This window comes from Oncorhynchus keta, unplaced genomic scaffold, assembly GCF_023373465.1.
Source record: "Oncorhynchus keta strain PuntledgeMale-10-30-2019 unplaced genomic scaffold, Oket_V2 Un_scaffold_20017_pilon_pilon, whole genome shotgun sequence".
Lineage (NCBI taxonomy): Eukaryota > Metazoa > Chordata > Actinopteri > Salmoniformes > Salmonidae > Oncorhynchus > Oncorhynchus keta.
The window spans coordinates 115,529-132,917 of record NW_026290852.1 but is presented as its reverse complement, the minus strand read 5'-3'; the positions used below and the strand labels follow the sequence as shown (position 1 = coordinate 132,917).

General features: G+C 52.7%; 1 protein-coding gene across 1 annotated transcript in view; it reads right to left on the bottom strand.

Moving 5' to 3' along the window:
- Nucleotides 1–1,544: 1,544 nt before the first annotated feature.
- cenpq (centromere protein Q) overlaps nt 1,545–17,389 on the bottom strand; it is a 34,664-nt gene continuing 18,819 nt past the window's right edge. The window contains 1 exon segment of the mRNA XM_052514766.1: nt 1,545–2,673. Coding sequence (XP_052370726.1) covers nt 2,506–2,673 — 168 coding nt within the window. The 3' untranslated portion in view covers nt 1,545–2,505.

Here is a 17,389-nt window from a genome sequence, read left to right as displayed (position 1 = left end):
CTGTCTGGACTAGAGGCATTATCTTAGGGCTGAAGTAAACCTATCACCCAGCATGTCTGGACTACAGGCATTATCTTAGGGCTGAAGTAAACCTATCACCCAGCATGTCTGGACTAGAGGCATTATCTTAGGGCTGAAGTCAGCCTGTCTGGACTAGAGGCATTATCTTAGGGTTGAAGTCAGCCTGTCTGGACTAGAGGCATTATCTTAGGGTTGAAGTCAGCCTGTCTGGACTAGAGGCATTATCTTAGGGTTTAAGTAATCCCACCTGGACTAGAGGCATTATTTTAGGGTTTAAGTAATCCCACCTGGACTAGAGGCATTATCTTAGGGTTGAAGTAAGCCTGTCACCCAGCCTGTCTGGACTAGAGGCATTATCTTAGGGTTGAAGTAATCCTTTCACCCAGCCTGTCTGGACTAGAGGCATTATCTTAGGGTTGAAGTCAGCCTGTCTGGACTAAAGGCATTATCTTAGGGTTTAAGTAATCCCACCTGGACTAGATGCATTATTTTAGGGTTGAAGTCAGCCTGTCTGGACTAGAGGCATTATCTTAGGGTTTAAGTAATCCCACCTGGACTAGAGGCATTATTTTAGGGTTTAAGTAATCCCACCTGGACTAGAGGCATTATCTTAGGGTTGAAGTAAGCCTGTCACCCAGCCTGTCTGGACTAGAGGCATTATCTTAGGGTTGAAGTAATCCTTTCACCCAGCCTGTCTGGACTAGAGGCATTATCTTAGGGCTGAAGTAAACCTGTCTGGACTAGAGGCATTATCTAGGGTTGAAGTAAACCTGTCTGGACTAGAGGCATTATCTTAGGGTTGAAGTAAACCTGTCTGGACTAGAGGCATTATCTTAGGGTTGAAGTAAACCTGTCTGGACTAGAGGCATTATCTTAGGGTTGAAGTAAACCTGTCTGGACTAGAGGCATTATCTTAGGGTTGAAGTAAACCTGTCTGGACTAGAGGCATTATCTTAGGGTTGAAGTAATCCTGTCACCCAGCCTATCTGGACTAGAGGCATTATTTTAGGGCTGAAATAATCCTGTCTGGACTAGAGGCATTATCTTAGGGCTGAAGTCACCCAGCCTGTCTGGACTAGAGGCATTATCTTAGGGCTGAAGTCACCCAGCCTGTCTGGACTAGAGGCATTATCTTAGGGCTGAAGTCACCCAGCCTGTCTGGACTAGAGGCATTATCTTAGGGCTGAAGTCACCCAGCCTGTCTGGACTAGAGGCATTATCTTAGGGCTGAAGTCACCCAGCCTGTCTGGACTAGAGGCATTATCTTAGGGCTGAAGTCACCCAGCCTGTCTGGACTAGAGGCATTATCTTAGGGCTGAAGTCACCCAGCCTGTCTGGACTAGAGGCATTATTTTAGGGCTGAAGTAATCCTGTCTGGACTAGAGGCATTATTTTAGGGCTGAAGTCACCCAGCCTGTCTGGACTAGAGGCATTATCTTAGGGTTGAAGTCACCCAGCCTGTCTGGACGAGAGGCATTATCAGAACTATATTCATCATAGGAACTCATCAAAACAGTCCAAAACACTTCTACAGGTTTTTAATCATCATCTACAACTAAAAGAAGAAACACTTAGGAACTAAATACATACATATATGAACAAATGGGGCTCCTCCCAATACAGAATACAATGTTAACTATGTAGCAGTTTTAAAGTCAGGTGGTCCGTGCAAAGCCCATGACAGAGCCATATAACACATGCCTTATACATAGTCATAAATATATCGCTAATACAGTCCTGCTATTGTCCAACCAGGCTGGATGGAATCCTGCTATTGTCCAACCAGCCTGGATGGAGTCCTGCTATTGTCCAACCAGGCTGGATGGAGTCCTGCTATTGTCCAACCAGGCTGGATGGAGTCCTGCTATTGTCCAACCAGGCTGGATGGAGTCCTGCTATTGTCCAACCAGGCTGGATGGAGTCCTGCTATTGTCCAACCAGCCTGGATGGAGTCCTGCTATTGTCCAACCAGCCTGGATGGAGTCCTGCTATTGTCCAACCAGGCTGGATGGATTCCTGCTATTGTCCAACCAGGCTGGATGGAGTCCTGCTATTGTCCAACCAGCCTGGATGGAGTCCTGCTATTGTCCAACCAGCCTGGATGGAGTCCTGCTATTGTCCAACCAGCCTGGATGGAGTCCTGCTATTGTCCAACCAGCCTGGATGGAGTCCTGCTATTGTCCAACCAGCCTGGATGGAGTCCTGCTATTGTCCAACCAGCCTGGATGGAGTCCTGCTATTGTCCAACCAGCCTGGATGGAGTCCTGCTATTGTCCAACCAGCCTGGATGGAGTCCTGCTATTGTCCAACCAGGCTGGATGGAGTCCTGCTATTGTCCAACCAGGCTGGATGGAGTCCTGCTATTGTCCAACCAGCCTGGATGGAGTCCTGCTATTGTCCAACCAGGCTGGATGGAGTCCTGCTATTGTCCAACCAGGCTGGATGGAATCCTGCTATTGTCCAACCAGGCTGGATGGAGTCCTGCTATTGGCTGACAGCTGTAGGTGGAGTGATCAGGCCGTCAGCGTGTCTGTAGGCTCGTTCCAGTAGGGTCTGGGCATCCTGGACCGGCCCTGGTGTCTGGAGGGTCTTGGCTAGGCGACGGGCCGTGGTGACGGAGTGTCTGCTACGAACCAGACAGACCATCTGCTCCTAGAAAGGGGAGAGGGACAGTTAGAAAGCACTATTTCATCTTACGTTGCTCAGAAATTGCCAAACTGTTTCTCCTTCAAGATTTTACTTTTTTGTGGACCCCTTCTTCCTCCCCCATTTCATTCCAATTGGTAGTTAGTCTCGTCCCATCACTGCAACGTACGGACTCGGGAGAGGCGAAGGTCGAGAGCCACGCGTCCTCCGAAACACGACCCTGCCAAGCCGCACTGCTTCTTGACACACTGCTCGCTTAACCCGGAAGCCAGCCCGGAGGAAACAACTGGTGAGACGAGTCAGCTTGCACTGCGCCCGGCCCGCCACAAGGAGTCGCTAGAGCGCGAAGGGACAAGGACATCCCGGGCCGGTCAAACCCTCCCCTAACCCGGACGACGCTGGGCCAATTGTGAGCTGTTTCGTTTGTCTCCCGGTCACGGCCGGCTGCGGCACAGCCCGGGATCGAACTCAGGGCTGTAGTGACGCCTCTAGCACTGCAATGCTGCGCTACCCAGAAGGCCAAGTTTGTATTTTTTAAATTACGTGCACTACCGTTCAAAAGTTTGGGGTCACTTAGAAAAGTCCTTGTTTTTGAAAAAATAAATAATAATAATTCAAGCTAAAAAATATATTAAATTAAAACTGGCAGCTTCATTAAATAGTACCCGTCAAAAAAAGAGGAGACAGTCTCAATGTCAACCAGGCAGAGTTCCTCTGTCCAGTCTCAACGTCAACAGTGAAGAGGAGACTCCGGGATGCTGGCCTTCTAGGCAGAGTTCCTCTGTCCAGTCTCAACAGTGAAGAGGAGACTCCTGGATGCTGGCCTTCTAGGCAGAGTTCCTCTGTCCAGTCTCAACAGTGAAGAGGCGACTCCTGGATGCTGGCCTTCTAGGCAGAGTTCCTCTGCTCTCAAGAGGAAGAGGAGACTCCTGGATGCTGGCCTAGGCAGAGTTCCTCTGTCCAGTCTCAACAGTGAAGAGGAGACTCCTGGATGCTGGCCTTCTAGGCAGAGTTCCTCTGTCCAGTCTCAACAGTGAACAGTGAAGAGAGATGCTGGCCTTCTAGGCAGAGTTCCTCTGTCCAGTCTCAACGTCAACAGTGAAGAGGCGACTCCGGGATGCTGGCCTTCTAGGCAGAGTTCCTCTGTCCAGTCTCAACGTCAACAGTGAAGAGGAGACTCCGGGATGCTGGCCTTCTAGGCAGAGTTCCTCTGTCCAGTCTCAACGTCAACAGTGAAGAGGAGACTCCGGGATGCTGGCCTTCTAGGCAGAGTTCCTCTGTCCAGTCTCAACGTCAACAGTGAAGAGGAGACTCCTGGATGCTGGCCTTCTAGGCAGAGTTCCTCTGTCCAGTCTCAACGTCAACAGTGAAGAGGAGACTCTGGGATGCTGGCCTTCTAGGCAGAGTTCCTCTGTCCAGTCTCAACGTCAACAGTGAAGAGGAGACTCCGGGATGCTGGCCTTCTAGGCAGAGTTCCTCTGTCCAGTCTCAACGTCAACAGTGAAGAGGAGACTCCGGGATGCTGGCCTTCTAGGCAGAGTTCCTCTGTCCAGTCTCAACGTCAACAGTGAAGAGGAGACTCCTGGATGCTGGCCTTCTAGGCAGAGTTCCTCTGTCCAGTCTCAACGTCAACAGTGAAGAGGAGACTCCTGGATGCTGGCCTTCTAGGCAGAGTTCCTCTGTCCAGTCTCAACGTCAACAGTGAAGAGGAGACTCCTGGATGCTGGCCTTCTAGGCAGAGTTCCTCTGTCCAGTCTCAACGTCAACAGTGAAGAGGTGACTCCTGGATGCTGGCCTTCTAGGCAGAGTTCCTCTGTCCAGTCTCAACGTCAACAGTGAAGAGGCGACTCCGGGATGCTGGCCTTCTAGGCAGAGTTCCTCTGTCCAGTCTCAACGTCAACAGTGAAGAGGAGACTCCGGGATGCTGGCCTTCTAGGCAGAGTTCCTCTGTCCAGTCTCAACGTCAACAGTGAAGAGGAGACTCCTGGATGCTGGCCTTCTAGGCAGAGTTCCTCTGTCCAGTCTCAACGTCAACAGTGAAGAGGAGACTCCTGGATGCTGGCCTTCTAGGCAGAGTTCCTCTGTCCAGTCTCAACGTCAACAGTGAAGAGGAGACTCCGGGATGCTGGCCTTCTAGGCAGAGTTCCTCTGTCCAGTCTCAACGTCAACAGTGAAGAGGCGACTCCTGGATGCTGGCCTTCTAGGCAGAGTTCCTCTGTCCAGTCTCAACGTCAACAGTGAAGAGGAGACTCCGGGATGCTGGCCTTCTAGGCAGAGTTCCTCTGTCCAGTCTCAACGTCAACAGTGAAGAGGAGACTCCGGGATGCTGGCCTTCTAGGCAGAGTTCCTCTGTCCAGTCTCAACGTCAACAGTGAAGAGGCGACTCCGGGATGCTGGCCTTCTAGGCAGAGTTCCTCTGTCCAGTCTCAACGTCAACAGTGAAGAGGAGACTCCTGGATGCTGGCCTTCTAGGCAGAGTTCCTCTGTCCAGTCTCAACGTCAACAGTGAAGAGGCGACTCCTGGATGCTGGCCTTCTAGGCAGAGTTCCTCTGTCCAGTCTCAACGTCAACAGTGAAGAGGAGACTCCGGGATGCTGGCCTTCTAGGCAGAGTTCCTCTGTCCAGTCTCAACGTCAACAGTGAAGAGGAGACTCCTGGATGCTGGCCTTCTAGGCAGAGTTCCTCAGTCCAGTCTCAACGTCAACAGTGAAGAGGAGACTCCTGGATGCTGGCCTTCTAGGCAGAGTTCCTCAGTCCAGTCTCAACGTCAACAGTGAAGAGGAGACTCCTGGATGCTGTCCTTCTAGGCAGAGTTCCTCTGTCCAGTCTCAACGTCAACAGTGAAGAGGAGACTCCGGGATGCTGTCCTTCTAGGCAGAGTTCTCTGTCCAGTCTCAACGTCAACAGTGAAGAGGAGACTCCGGGATGCTGGCCTTCTAGGCAGAGTTCCTCTGTCCAGTCTCAACGTCAACAGTGAAGAGGAGACCCCTGGATGCTGGCCTTCTAGGCAGAGTTCCTCTGTCCAGTCTCAACGTCAACAGTGAAGAGGAGACCCTGGATGCTGGCCTTCCAGGCAGAGTTCCTCTGTCCAGTCTCAACGTCAACAGTGAAGAGGCGACTCCTGGATGCTGGCCTTCTAGGCAGAGTTCCTCTGTCCAGTCTCAACGTCAACAGTGAAGAGGAGACCCTGGATGCTGGCCTTCTAGGCAGAGTTCCTCTGTCCAGTCTCAACGTCAACAGTGAAGAGGAGACTCCTGGATGCTGGTCTTCTAGGCAGAGTTCCTCTGTCCAGTCTCAACGTCAACAGTGAAGAGGAGACTCCTGGATGCTGGTCTTCTAGGCAGAGTTCCTCTGTCCAGTCTCAACGTCAACAGTGAAGAGGAGACTCCTGGATGCTGGTCTTCTAGGCAGAGTTCCTCTGTCCAGTCTCAACGTCAACAGTGAAGAGGAAACTCTGGGATGCTGGCCTTCTAGGCAGAGTTCCTCTGTCCAGTCTCAACGTCAACAGTGAAGAGGCGACTCCTGGATGCTGGCCTTCTAGGCAGAGTTCCTCTGTCCAGTCTCAACGTCAACAGTGAAGAGGAGACTCCTGGATGCTGGCCTTCTAGGCAGAGTTCCTCTGTCCAGTCTCAACGTCAACAGTGAAGAGGCGACTCCGGGATGCTGGCCTTCTAGGCAGAGTTCCTCTGTCCAGTCTCAACGTCAACAGTGAAGAGGAGACTCCGGGATGCTGGCCTTCTAGGCAGAGTTCCTCTGTCCAGTCTCAACGTCAACAGTGAAGAGGAGACTCCTGGATGCTGGCCTTCTAGGCAGAGTTCCTCTGTCCAGTCTCAACGTCAACAGTGAACAGGAGACCCCTGGATGCTGGCCTTCCAGGCAGAGTTCCTCTGTCCAGTCTCAACGTCAACAGTGAAGAGGAGACTCCTGGATGCTGGCCTTCTAGGCAGAGTTCCTCTGTCCAGTCTCAACGTCAACAGTGAAGAGGAGACTCCTGGATGCTGGCCTTCTAGGCAGAGTTCCTCTGTCCAGTCTCAACGTCAACAGTGAAGAGGAGACTCCGGGATGCTGGCCTTCTAGGCAGAGTTCCTCTGTCCAGTCTCAACGTCAACAGTGAAGAGGAGACTCCGGGATGCTGGCCTTCTAGGCAGAGTTCCTCTGTCCAGTCTCAACGTCAACAGTGAAGAGGAGACTCCTGGATGCTGGCCTTCTAGGCAGAGTTCCTCTGTCCAGTCTCAACGTCAACAGTGAAGAGGCGACTCCGGGATGCTGTCCTTCTAGACAGAGTTTCTCTGTCCAGTCTCAACGTCAACAGTGAAGAGGCGACTCCGGGATGCTGGCCTTCTAGGCAGAGTTCCTCTGTCCAGTCTCAACGTCAACAGTGAAGAGGAGACCCTGGATGCTGGCCTTCCAGGCAGAGTTCCTCTGTCCAGTCTCAACGCCAACAGTGAAGAGGAGACCCCTGGATGCTGGCCTTCCAGGCAGAGTTCCTCTGTCCAGTCTCAACGTCAACAGTGAAGAGGCGACTCCTGGATGCTGGCCTTCTAGGCAGAGTTCCTCTGTCCAGTCTCAACGTCAACAGTGAAGAGGAGACCCCTGGATGCTGGCCTTCTAGGCAGAGTTCCTCTGTCCAGTCTCAACGTCAACAGTGAAGAGGAGACTCCTGGATGCTGGTCTTCTAGGCAGAGTTCCTCTGTCCAGTCTCAACGTCAACAGTGAAGAGGAGACTCCTGGATGCTGGTCTTCTAGGCAGAGTTCCTCTGTCCAGTCTCAACGTCAACAGTGAAGAGGAGACTCCTGGATGCTGGCCTTCTAGGCAGAGTTCCTCTGTCCAGTCTCAACGTCAACAGTGAAGAGGAGACTCCTGGATGCTGGTCTTCTAGGCAGAGTTCCTCTGTCCAGTCTCAACGTCAACAGTGAAGAGGAGACTCCTGGATGCTGGTCTTCTAGGCAGAGTTCCTCTGTCCAGTCTCAACGTCAACAGTGAAGAGGAGACTCCTGGATGCTGTCCTTCTAGGCAGAGTTCCTCTGTCCAGTCTCAACGTCAACAGTGAAGAGGCGACTCCGGGATGCTGGCCTTCTAGGCAGAGTTCCTCTGTCCAGTCTCAACGTCAACAGTGAAGAGGAGACCCCTGGATGCTGGCCTTCCAGGCAGAGTTCCTCTGTCCAGTCTCAACGTCAACAGTGAAGAGGAGACTCCTGGATGCTGGCCTTCTAGGCAGAGTTCCTCTGTCCAGTCTCAACGTCAACAGTGAAGAGGAGACTCCGGGATGCTGGCCTTCTAGACAGAGTTCCTCTGTCCAGTCTCAACGTCAACAGTGAAGAGGAGACTCCTGGATGCTGGCCTTCTAGGCAGAGTTCCTCTGTCCAGTCTCAACGTCAACAGTGAAGAGGAGACTCCTGGATGCTGGCCTTCCAGGCAGAGTTCCTCTGTCCAGTCTCAACATCAACAGTGAAGAGGAGACCCCTGGATGCTGGCCTTCTAGGCAGAGTTCCTCTGTCCAGTCTCAACGTCAACAGTGAAGAGGAGACTCCTGGATGCTGGCCTTCTAGGCAGAGTTCCTCAGTCCAGTCTCAACGTCAACAGTGAAGAGGAGACTCCTGGATGCTGTCCTTCTAGACAGAGTTTCTCTGTCCAGTCTCAACGTCAACAGTGAAGAGGCGACTCCGGGATGCTGTCCTTCTAGACAGAGTTTCTCTGTCCAGTCTCAACGTCAACAGTGAAGAGGCGACTCCGGGATGCTGGCCTTCTAGGCAGAGTTCCTCTGTCCAGTCTCAACGTCAACAGTGAAGAGGAGACCCCTGGATGCTGGCCTTCCAGGCAGAGTTCCTCTGTCCAGTCTCAACGTCAACAGTGAAGAGGAGACCCCTGGATGCTGGCCTTCCAGGCAGAGTTCCTCTGTCCAGTCTCAACGTCAACAGTGAAGAGGCGACTCCTGGATGCTGGCCTTCTAGGCAGAGTTCCTCTGTCCAGTCTCAACGTCAACAGTGAAGAGGAGACCCTGGATGCTGGCCTTCTAGGCAGAGTTCCTCTGTCCAGTCTCAACGTCAACAGTGAAGAGGAGACTCCTGGATGCTGGTCTTCTAGGCAGAGTTCCTCTGTCCAGTCTCAACGTCAACAGTGAAGAGGAGACTCCTGGATGCTGGTCTTCTAGGCAGAGTTCCTCTGTCCAGTCTCAACGTCAACAGTGAAGAGGAGACTCCTGGATGCTGGCCTTCTAGGCAGAGTTCCTCTGTCCAGTCTCAACGTCAACAGTGAAGAGGAGACTCCTGGATGCTGGTCTTCTAGGCAGAGTTCCTCTGTCCAGTCTCAACGTCAACAGTGAAGAGGAGACTCCTGGATGCTGGTCTTCTAGGCAGAGTTCCTCTGTCCAGTCTCAACGTCAACAGTGAAGAGGAGACTCCTGGATGCTGTCCTTCTAGGCAGAGTTCCTCTGTCCAGTCTCAACGTCAACAGTGAAGAGGCGACTCCGGGATGCTGGCCTTCTAGGCAGAGTTCCTCTGTCCAGTCTCAACGTCAACAGTGAAGAGGAGACCCCTGGATGCTGGCCTTCCAGGCAGAGTTCCTCTGTCCAGTCTCAACGTCAACAGTGAAGAGGCGACTCCTGGATGCTGGCCTTCTAGGCAGAGTTCCTCTGTCCAGTCTCAACGTCAACAGTGAAGAGGAGACTCCGGGATGCTGGCCTTCTAGACAGAGTTCCTCTGTCCAGTCTCAACGTCAACAGTGAAGAGGAGACTCCTGGATGCTGGCCTTCTAGGCAGAGTTCCTCTGTCCAGTCTCAACGTCAACAGTGAAGAGGAGACTCCTGGATGCTGGTCTTCTAGGCAGAGTTCCTCTGTCCAGTCTCAACGTCAACAGTGAAGAGGAGACTCCTGGATGCTGGCCTTCTAGGCAGAGTTCCTCTGTCCAGTCTCAACGTCAACAGTGAAGAGGAGACTCCTGGATGCTGGTCTTCTAGGCAGAGTTCCTCTGTCCAGTCTCAACGTCAACAGTGAAGAGGAGACTCCTGGATGCTGGTCTTCTAGGCAGAGTTCCTCTGTCCAGTCTCAACGTCAACAGTGAAGAGGAGACTCCTGGATGCTGTCCTTCTAGGCAGAGTTCCTCTGTCCAGTCTCAACGTCAACAGTGAAGAGGCGACTCCGGGATGCTGGCCTTCTAGGCAGAGTTCCTCTGTCCAGTCTCAACGTCAACAGTGAAGAGGAGACCCCTGGATGCTGGCCTTCCAGGCAGAGTTCCTCTGTCCAGTCTCAACGTCAACAGTGAAGAGGCGACTCCTGGATGCTGGCCTTCTAGGCAGAGTTCCTCTGTCCAGTCTCAACGTCAACAGTGAAGAGGAGACTCCTGGATGCTGGCCTTCTAGGCAGAGTTCCTCTGTCCAGTCTCAACGTCAACAGTGAAGAGGAGACTCCTGGATGCTGGCCTTCTAGGCAGAGTTCCTCTGTCCAGTCTCAACGTCAACAGTGAAGAGGAGACTCCTGGATGCTGGCCTTCCAGGCAGAGTTCCTCTGTCCAGTCTCAACATCAACAGTGAAGAGGAGACCCCTGGATGCTGGCCTTCTAGGCAGAGTTCCTCTGTCCAGTCTCAACGTCAACAGTGAAGAGGAGACTCCTGGATGCTGGCCTTCTAGGCAGAGTTCCTCAGTCCAGTCTCAACGTCAACAGTGAAGAGGAGACTCCTGGATGCTGTCCTTCTAGACAGAGTTTCTCTGTCCAGTCTCAACAGTCAACAGTGAAGAAGGAGACTCCGGGATGCTGTCCTTCTAGGCAGAGTTTCTCTGTCCAGTCTCAACGTCAACAGTGAAGAGGCGACTCCGGGATGCTGGCCTTCTAGGCAGAGTTCCTCTGTCCAGTCTCAACGTCAACAGTGAAGAGGAGACCCCTGGATGCTGGCCTTCCAGGCAGAGTTCCTCTGTCCAGTCTCAACGTCAACAGTGAAGAGGAGACCCCTGGATGCTGGCCTTCCAGGCAGAGTTCCTCTGTCCAGTCTCAACGTCAACAGTGAAGAGGCGACTCCTGGATGCTGGCCTTCTAGGCAGAGTTCCTCTGTCCAGTCTCAACGTCAACAGTGAAGAGGAGACCCCTGGATGCTGGCCTTCTAGGCAGAGTTCCTCTGTCCAGTCTCAACGTCAACAGTGAAGAGGAGACTCCTGGATGCTGGTCTTCTAGGCAGAGTTCCTCTGTCCAGTCTCAACGTCAACAGTGAAGAGGAGACTCCTGGATGCTGGTCTTCTAGGCAGAGTTCCTCTGTCCAGTCTCAACGTCAACAGTGAAGAGGAGACTCCTGGATGCTGGCCTTCTAGGCAGAGTTCCTCTGTCCAGTCTCAACGTCAACAGTGAAGAGGAGACTCCTGGATGCTGGTCTTCTAGGCAGAGTTCCTCTGTCCAGTCTCAACGTCAACAGTGAAGAGGAGACTCCTGGATGCTGGTCTTCTAGGCAGAGTTCCTCTGTCCAGTCTCAACGTCAACAGTGAAGAGGAGACTCCTGGATGCTGTCCTTCTAGGCAGAGTTCCTCTGTCCAGTCTCAACGTCAACAGTGAAGAGGCGACTCCGGGATGCTGGCCTTCTAGGCAGAGTTCCTCTCTGTCCAGTCTCAACGTCAACAGTGAAGAGGAGACCCTGGATGCTGGCCTTCCAGGCAGAGTTCCTCTGTCCAGTCTCAACGTCAACAGTGAAGAGGCGACTCCTGGATGCTGGCCTTCTAGGCAGAGTTCCTCTGTCCAGTCTCAACGTCAACAGTGAAGAGGAGACTCCGGGATGCTGGCCTTCTAGGCAGAGTTCCTCTGTCCAGTCTCAACGTCAACAGTGAAGAGGAGACTCCTGGATGCTGGCCTTCTAGGCAGAGTTCCTCTGTCCAGTCTCAACGTCAACAGTGAAGAGGAGACTCCTGGATGCTGGCCTTCCAGGCAGAGTTCCTCTGTCCAGTCTCAACATCAACAGTGAAGAGGAGACCCCTGGATGCTGGCCTTCTAGGCAGAGTTCCTCTGTCCAGTCTCAACGTCAACAGTGAAGAGGAGACTCCTGGATGCTGTCCTTCTAGGCAGAGTTCCTCTGTCCAGTCTCAACGTCAACAGTGAAGAGGCGACTCCGGGATGCTGGCCTTCTAGGCAGAGTTCCTCTGTCCAGTCTCAACGTCAACAGTGAAGAGGAGACCCCTGGATGCTGGCCTTCCAGGCAGAGTTCCTCTGTCCAGTCTCAACGTCAACAGTGAAGAGGCGACTCCTGGATGCTGGCCTTCTAGGCAGAGTTCCTCTGTCCAGTCTCAACGTCAACAGTGAAGAGGAGACTCCGGGATGCTGGCCTTCTAGACAGAGTTCCTCTGTCCAGTCTCAACGTCAACAGTGAAGAGGAGACTCCTGGATGCTGGCCTTCTAGGCAGAGTTCCTCTGTCCAGTCTCAACGTCAACAGTGAAGAGGAGACTCCTGGATGCTGGTCTTCTAGGCAGAGTTCCTCTGTCCAGTCTCAACATCAACAGTGAAGAGGAGACCCCTGGATGCTGGCCTTCTAGGCAGAGTTCCTCTGTCCAGTCTCAACGTCAACAGTGAAGAGGAGACTCCTGGATGCTGGCCTTCTAGGCAGAGTTCCTCTGTCCAGTCTCAACGTCAACAGTGAAGAGGAGACTCCTGGATGCTGTCCTTCTAGACAGAGTTTCTCTGTCCAGTCTCAAAGTCAACAGTGAAGAGGCGACTCCGGGATGCTGTCCTTCTAGACAGAGTTTCTCTGTCCAGTCTCAACGTCAACAGTGAAGAGGCGACTCCGGGATGCTGGCCTTCTAGGCAGAGTTCCTCTGTCCAGTCTCAACGTCAACAGTGAAGAGGAGACCCTGGATGCTGGCCTTCCAGGCAGAGTTCCTCTGTCCAGTCTCAACGTCAACAGTGAAGAGGAGACCCTGGATGCTGGCCTTCCAGGCAGAGTTCCTCTGTCCAGTCTCAACGTCAACAGTGAAGAGGAGACTCCTGGATGCTGGCCTTCTAGGCAGAGTTCCTCTGTCCAGTCTCAACGTCAACAGTGAAGAGGAGACCCTGGATGCTGGCCTTCTAGGCAGAGTTCCTCTGTCCAGTCTCAACGTCAACAGTGAAGAGGAGACTCCTGGATGCTGGTCTTCTAGGCAGAGTTCCTCTGTCCAGTCTCAACGTCAACAGTGAAGAGGAGACTCCTGGATGCTGGTCTTCTAGGCAGAGTTCCTCTGTCCAGTCTCAACGTCAACAGTGAAGAGGAGACTCCTGGATGCTGGCCTTCTAGGCAGAGTTCCTCTGTCCAGTCTCAACGTCAACAGTGAAGAGGAGACTCCTGGATGCTGGTCTTCTAGGCAGAGTTCCTCTGTCCAGTCTCAACGTCAACAGTGAAGAGGAGACTCCTGGATGCTGGTCTTCTAGGCAGAGTTCCTCTGTCCAGTCTCAACGTCAACAGTGAAGAGGAGACTCCTGGATGCTGTCCTTCTAGGCAGAGTTCCTCTGTCCAGTCTCAACGTCAACAGTGAAGAGGCGACTCCGGGATGCTGGCCTTCTAGGCAGAGTTCCTCTGTCCAGTCTCAACGTCAACAGTGAAGAGGAGACCCTGGATGCTGGCCTTCCAGGCAGAGTTCCTCTGTCCAGTCTCAACGTCAACAGTGAAGAGGCGAGACTCCTGGATGCTGGCCTTCTAGGCAGAGTTCCTCTGTCCAGTCTCAACGTCAACAGTGAAGAGGAGACTCCGGGATGCTGGCCTTCTAGACAGAGTTCCTCTGTCCAGTCTCAACGTCAACAGTGAAGAGGAGACTCCTGGATGCTGGCCTTCTAGGCAGAGTTCCTCTGTCCAGTCTCAACGTCAACAGTGAAGAGGAGACTCCTGGATGCTGGCCTTCCAGGCAGAGTTCCTCTGTCCAGTCTCAACATCAACAGTGAAGAGGAGACCCTGGATGCTGGCCTTCTAGGCAGAGTTCCTCTGTCCAGTCTCAACATCAACAGTGAAGAGGAGACCCCTGGATGCTGGCCTTCTAGGCAGAGTTCCTCTGTCCAGTCTCAACATCAACAGTGAAGAGGTGACTCCGGGATGCTGGCCTTCTAGGCAGAGTTCCTCTGTCCAGTCTCAACGTCAACAGTGAAGAGGAGACTCCTGGATGCTGGCCTTCCAGGCAGAGTTCCTCTGTCCAGTCTCAACATCAACAGTGAAGAGGAGACCCTGGATGCTGGCCTTCTAGGCAGAGTTCCTCTGTCCAGTCTCAACGTCAACAGTGAAGAGGAGACTCCTGGATGCTGGCCTTCCAGGCAGAGTTCCTCTGTCCAGTCTCAACATCAACAGTGAAGAGGAGACCCTGGATGCTGGCCTTCCAGGCAGAGTTCCTCTGTCCAGTCTCAACATCAACAGTGAAGAGGAGACCCCTGGATGCTGGCCTTCTAGGCAGAGTTCCTCTGTCCAGTCTCAACATCAACAGTGAAGAGGAGACTCCGGGATGCTGGCCTTCTAGGCAGAGTTCCTCTGTCCAGTCTCAACGTCAACAGTGAAGAGGAGACTCCTGGATGCTGGTCTTCTAGGCAGAGTTCCTCTGTCCAGTCTCAACGTCAACAGTGAAGAGGAGACTCCTGGATGCTGGTCTTCTAGGCAGAGTTCCTCTGTCCAGTCTCAACGTCAACAGTGAAGAGGAGACTCCTGGATGCTGTCCTTCTAGGCAGAGTTCCTCTGTCCAGTCTCAACGTCAACAGTGAAGAGGCGACTCCGGGATGCTGGCCTTCTAGGCAGAGTTCCTCTGTCCAGTCTCAACGTCAACAGTGAAGAGGAGACCCCTGGATGCTGGCCTTCCAGGCAGAGTTCCTCTGTCCAGTCTCAACGTCAACAGTGAAGAGGCGACTCCTGGATGCTGGCCTTCTAGGCAGAGTTCCTCTGTCCAGTCTCAACGTCAACAGTGAAGAGGAGACTCCGGGATGCTGGCCTTCTAGACAGAGTTCCTCTGTCCAGTCTCAACGTCAACAGTGAAGAGGAGACTCCTGGATGCTGGCCTTCTAGGCAGAGTTCCTCTGTCCAGTCTCAACGTCAACAGTGAAGAGGAGACTCCTGGATGCTGGCCTTCCAGGCAGAGTTCCTCTGTCCAGTCTCAACATCAACAGTGAAGAGGAGACCCTGGATGCTGGCCTTCCAGGCAGAGTTCCTCTGTCCAGTCTCAACATCAACAGTGAAGAGGAGACCCTGGATGCTGGCCTTCTAGGCAGAGTTCCTCTGTCCAGTCTCAACATCAACAGTGAAGAGGTGACTCCGGGATGCTGGCCTTCTAGGCAGAGTTCCTCTGTCCAGTCTCAACGTCAACAGTGAAGAGGAGACTCCTGGATGCTGGCCTTCCAGGCAGAGTTCCTCTGTCCAGTCTCAACATCAACAGTGAAGAGGAGACCCCTGGATGCTGGCCTTCTAGGCAGAGTTCCTCTGTCCAGTCTCAACGTCAACAGTGAAGAGGAGACTCCTGGATGCTGGCCTTCCAGGCAGAGTTCCTCTGTCCAGTCTCAACATCAACAGTGAAGAGGAGACCCCTGGATGCTGGCCTTCCAGGCAGAGTTCCTCTGTCCAGTCTCAACATCAACAGTGAAGAGGAGACCCCTGGATGCTGCCCTTCTAGGCAGAGTTCCTCTGTCCAGTCTCAACATCAACAGTGAAGAGGTGACTCCGGGATGCTGGCCTTCTAGGCAGAGTTCCTCTGTCCAGTCTCAACGTCAACAGTGAAGAGGAGACTCCTGGATGCTGGCCTTCCAGGCAGAGTTCCTCTGTCCAGTCTCAACATCAACAGTGAAGAGGTGACTCCGGGATGCTGGCCTTCTAGGCAGAGTTCCTCTGTCCAGTCTCAACGTCAACAGTGAAGAGGAGACTCCTGGATGCTGGCCTTCCAGGCAGAGTTCCTCTGTCCAGTCTCAGCGTCAACAGTGAAGAGGCGACTCCGGGATGCTGGCCTTCCAGGCAGAGTTCCTCTGTCCAGTCTCAACATCAACAGTGAAGAGGTGACTCCAGGGATGCTGGCCTTCTAGGCAGAGTTCCTCTGTCCAGTCTCAACATCAACAGTGAAGAGGTGACTCCGGGATGCTGGCCTTCTAGGCAGAGTTCCTCTGTCCAGTCTCAACGTCAACAGTGAAGAGGAGACTCCTGGATGTGTCCAGTCTCAACAGTGAAGAGAGACTCCTGGATGCTGGCCTTCTAGGCAGAGTTCCTCTGTCCAGTCTCAACATGAAGAGGCGACAGTGAAGAGTTCCTCTGTCCAGTCTCACTGAAGAGGAGACTCCTGGATGCTGGCCTTCTAGGCAGAGTTCCTCTGTCCAGTCTCAACGTCAACAGTGAAGAGGAGACTCCTGGATGCTGGCCTTCTAGGCAGAGTTCCTCTGTCCAGTCTCAACGTCAACAGTGAAGAGGAGACTCCTGGATGCTGGCCTTCTAGGCAGAGTTCCTCTGTCCAGTCTCAACATCAACAGTGAAGAGGTGACTCCGGGATGCTGGCCTTCTAGGCAGAGTTCCTCTGTCCAGTCTCAACGTCAACAGTGAAGAGGAGACTCCTGGATGCTGTCCTTCTAGGCAGAGTTCCTCTGTCCAGTGTCTGTGTTATTTTCCCATCTTAATCTTTTCTTTTTATTGGCCAGTCTGAGAAATGGCTTTTCTTTGCAACTCTAGAAGGACAGCATCCAGGAGTCTCCTCTTCACTGTTGACGTTGAGACTGAAGAGGAACTCTGCCTAGAAGGCCAGCATCCCGGCAGAGCCTCTTCACTGTTCACGTTGAGACTGGACAGAGGAACTCTGCCTAGAAGGCCAGCATCCCGGTCCAGTCTTCACTGTTGACGTTGAGACTGGACAGAGGAACTCTGGCCTAGAAGGCCAGCATCCCGAGTCGCCTCTTCACTGTCTGACGTTGAGACTGGACAGAGGAACTCTGCCTAGAAGGCCAGCATCCCGAGTCGCCTCTTCACTGTCTCAACGTTGAACTGGAAGAGGAACTCTGCCTAGAAGGCCAGCATCCCAGAGTCGCCTCTTCACTGTTGAACGTTGAGACTGGAAGAGGAACTCTGCCTAGAAGGCCAGCATCCCGGTCCAGTCGCCTCTTCACTGTTGATGTTGAGACTGGACAGAGGAACTCTGCCTAGGCAGAGTTCCAGCATCCAGTGTCTCCTCTTCACTGTTGACGTTGAGACTGGACAGAGGAACTCTGTCTAGAAGGACAGCATCCAGGAGTCGCCTCTTCACTGTTGACGTTGTGACTAGTGTTTTGCGGGTACTATTTAATGAAGCTGCCAGTTGAGGACTTGTGAGGTGTCTGTTTCTCAAACTAGACACTCTTATGTACTTGTCCTCTTGCTCAGCTGTGCACCGGGGCCTCCCACTCCTCTTTCTATTCTGGTTAGAGCCAGTTTGTGCTGTTCTGTGAAGGGAGTAGTACACAGCGTTGTCGGAGATCTTCAGTTTCTTGGCAATTTCTCGCATGGAAAAGTCTTCATTTCTCAGAACAAGAATAGATTGACGAGTTTCAGAAGAAAGTTCTTTGTTTCTGGCCATTTTGAGCCTGTAATCGAACCCACAAATGCTGATGCTCCAGATACTCAACTAGTCTAAAGAAGGCCAGTTTTATTGATTATTTTATCAGAACAAGAGATTTCAGCTGTGCTAACATAATTGCAAAAGGGTTTTCTAATGATCAACTTGGATTAGCTAACACAACGTGCCATTGGAACACAGGAGTGATGGTTGCTGATAATGGGCCTCTATACTCCTATGTAGATATTC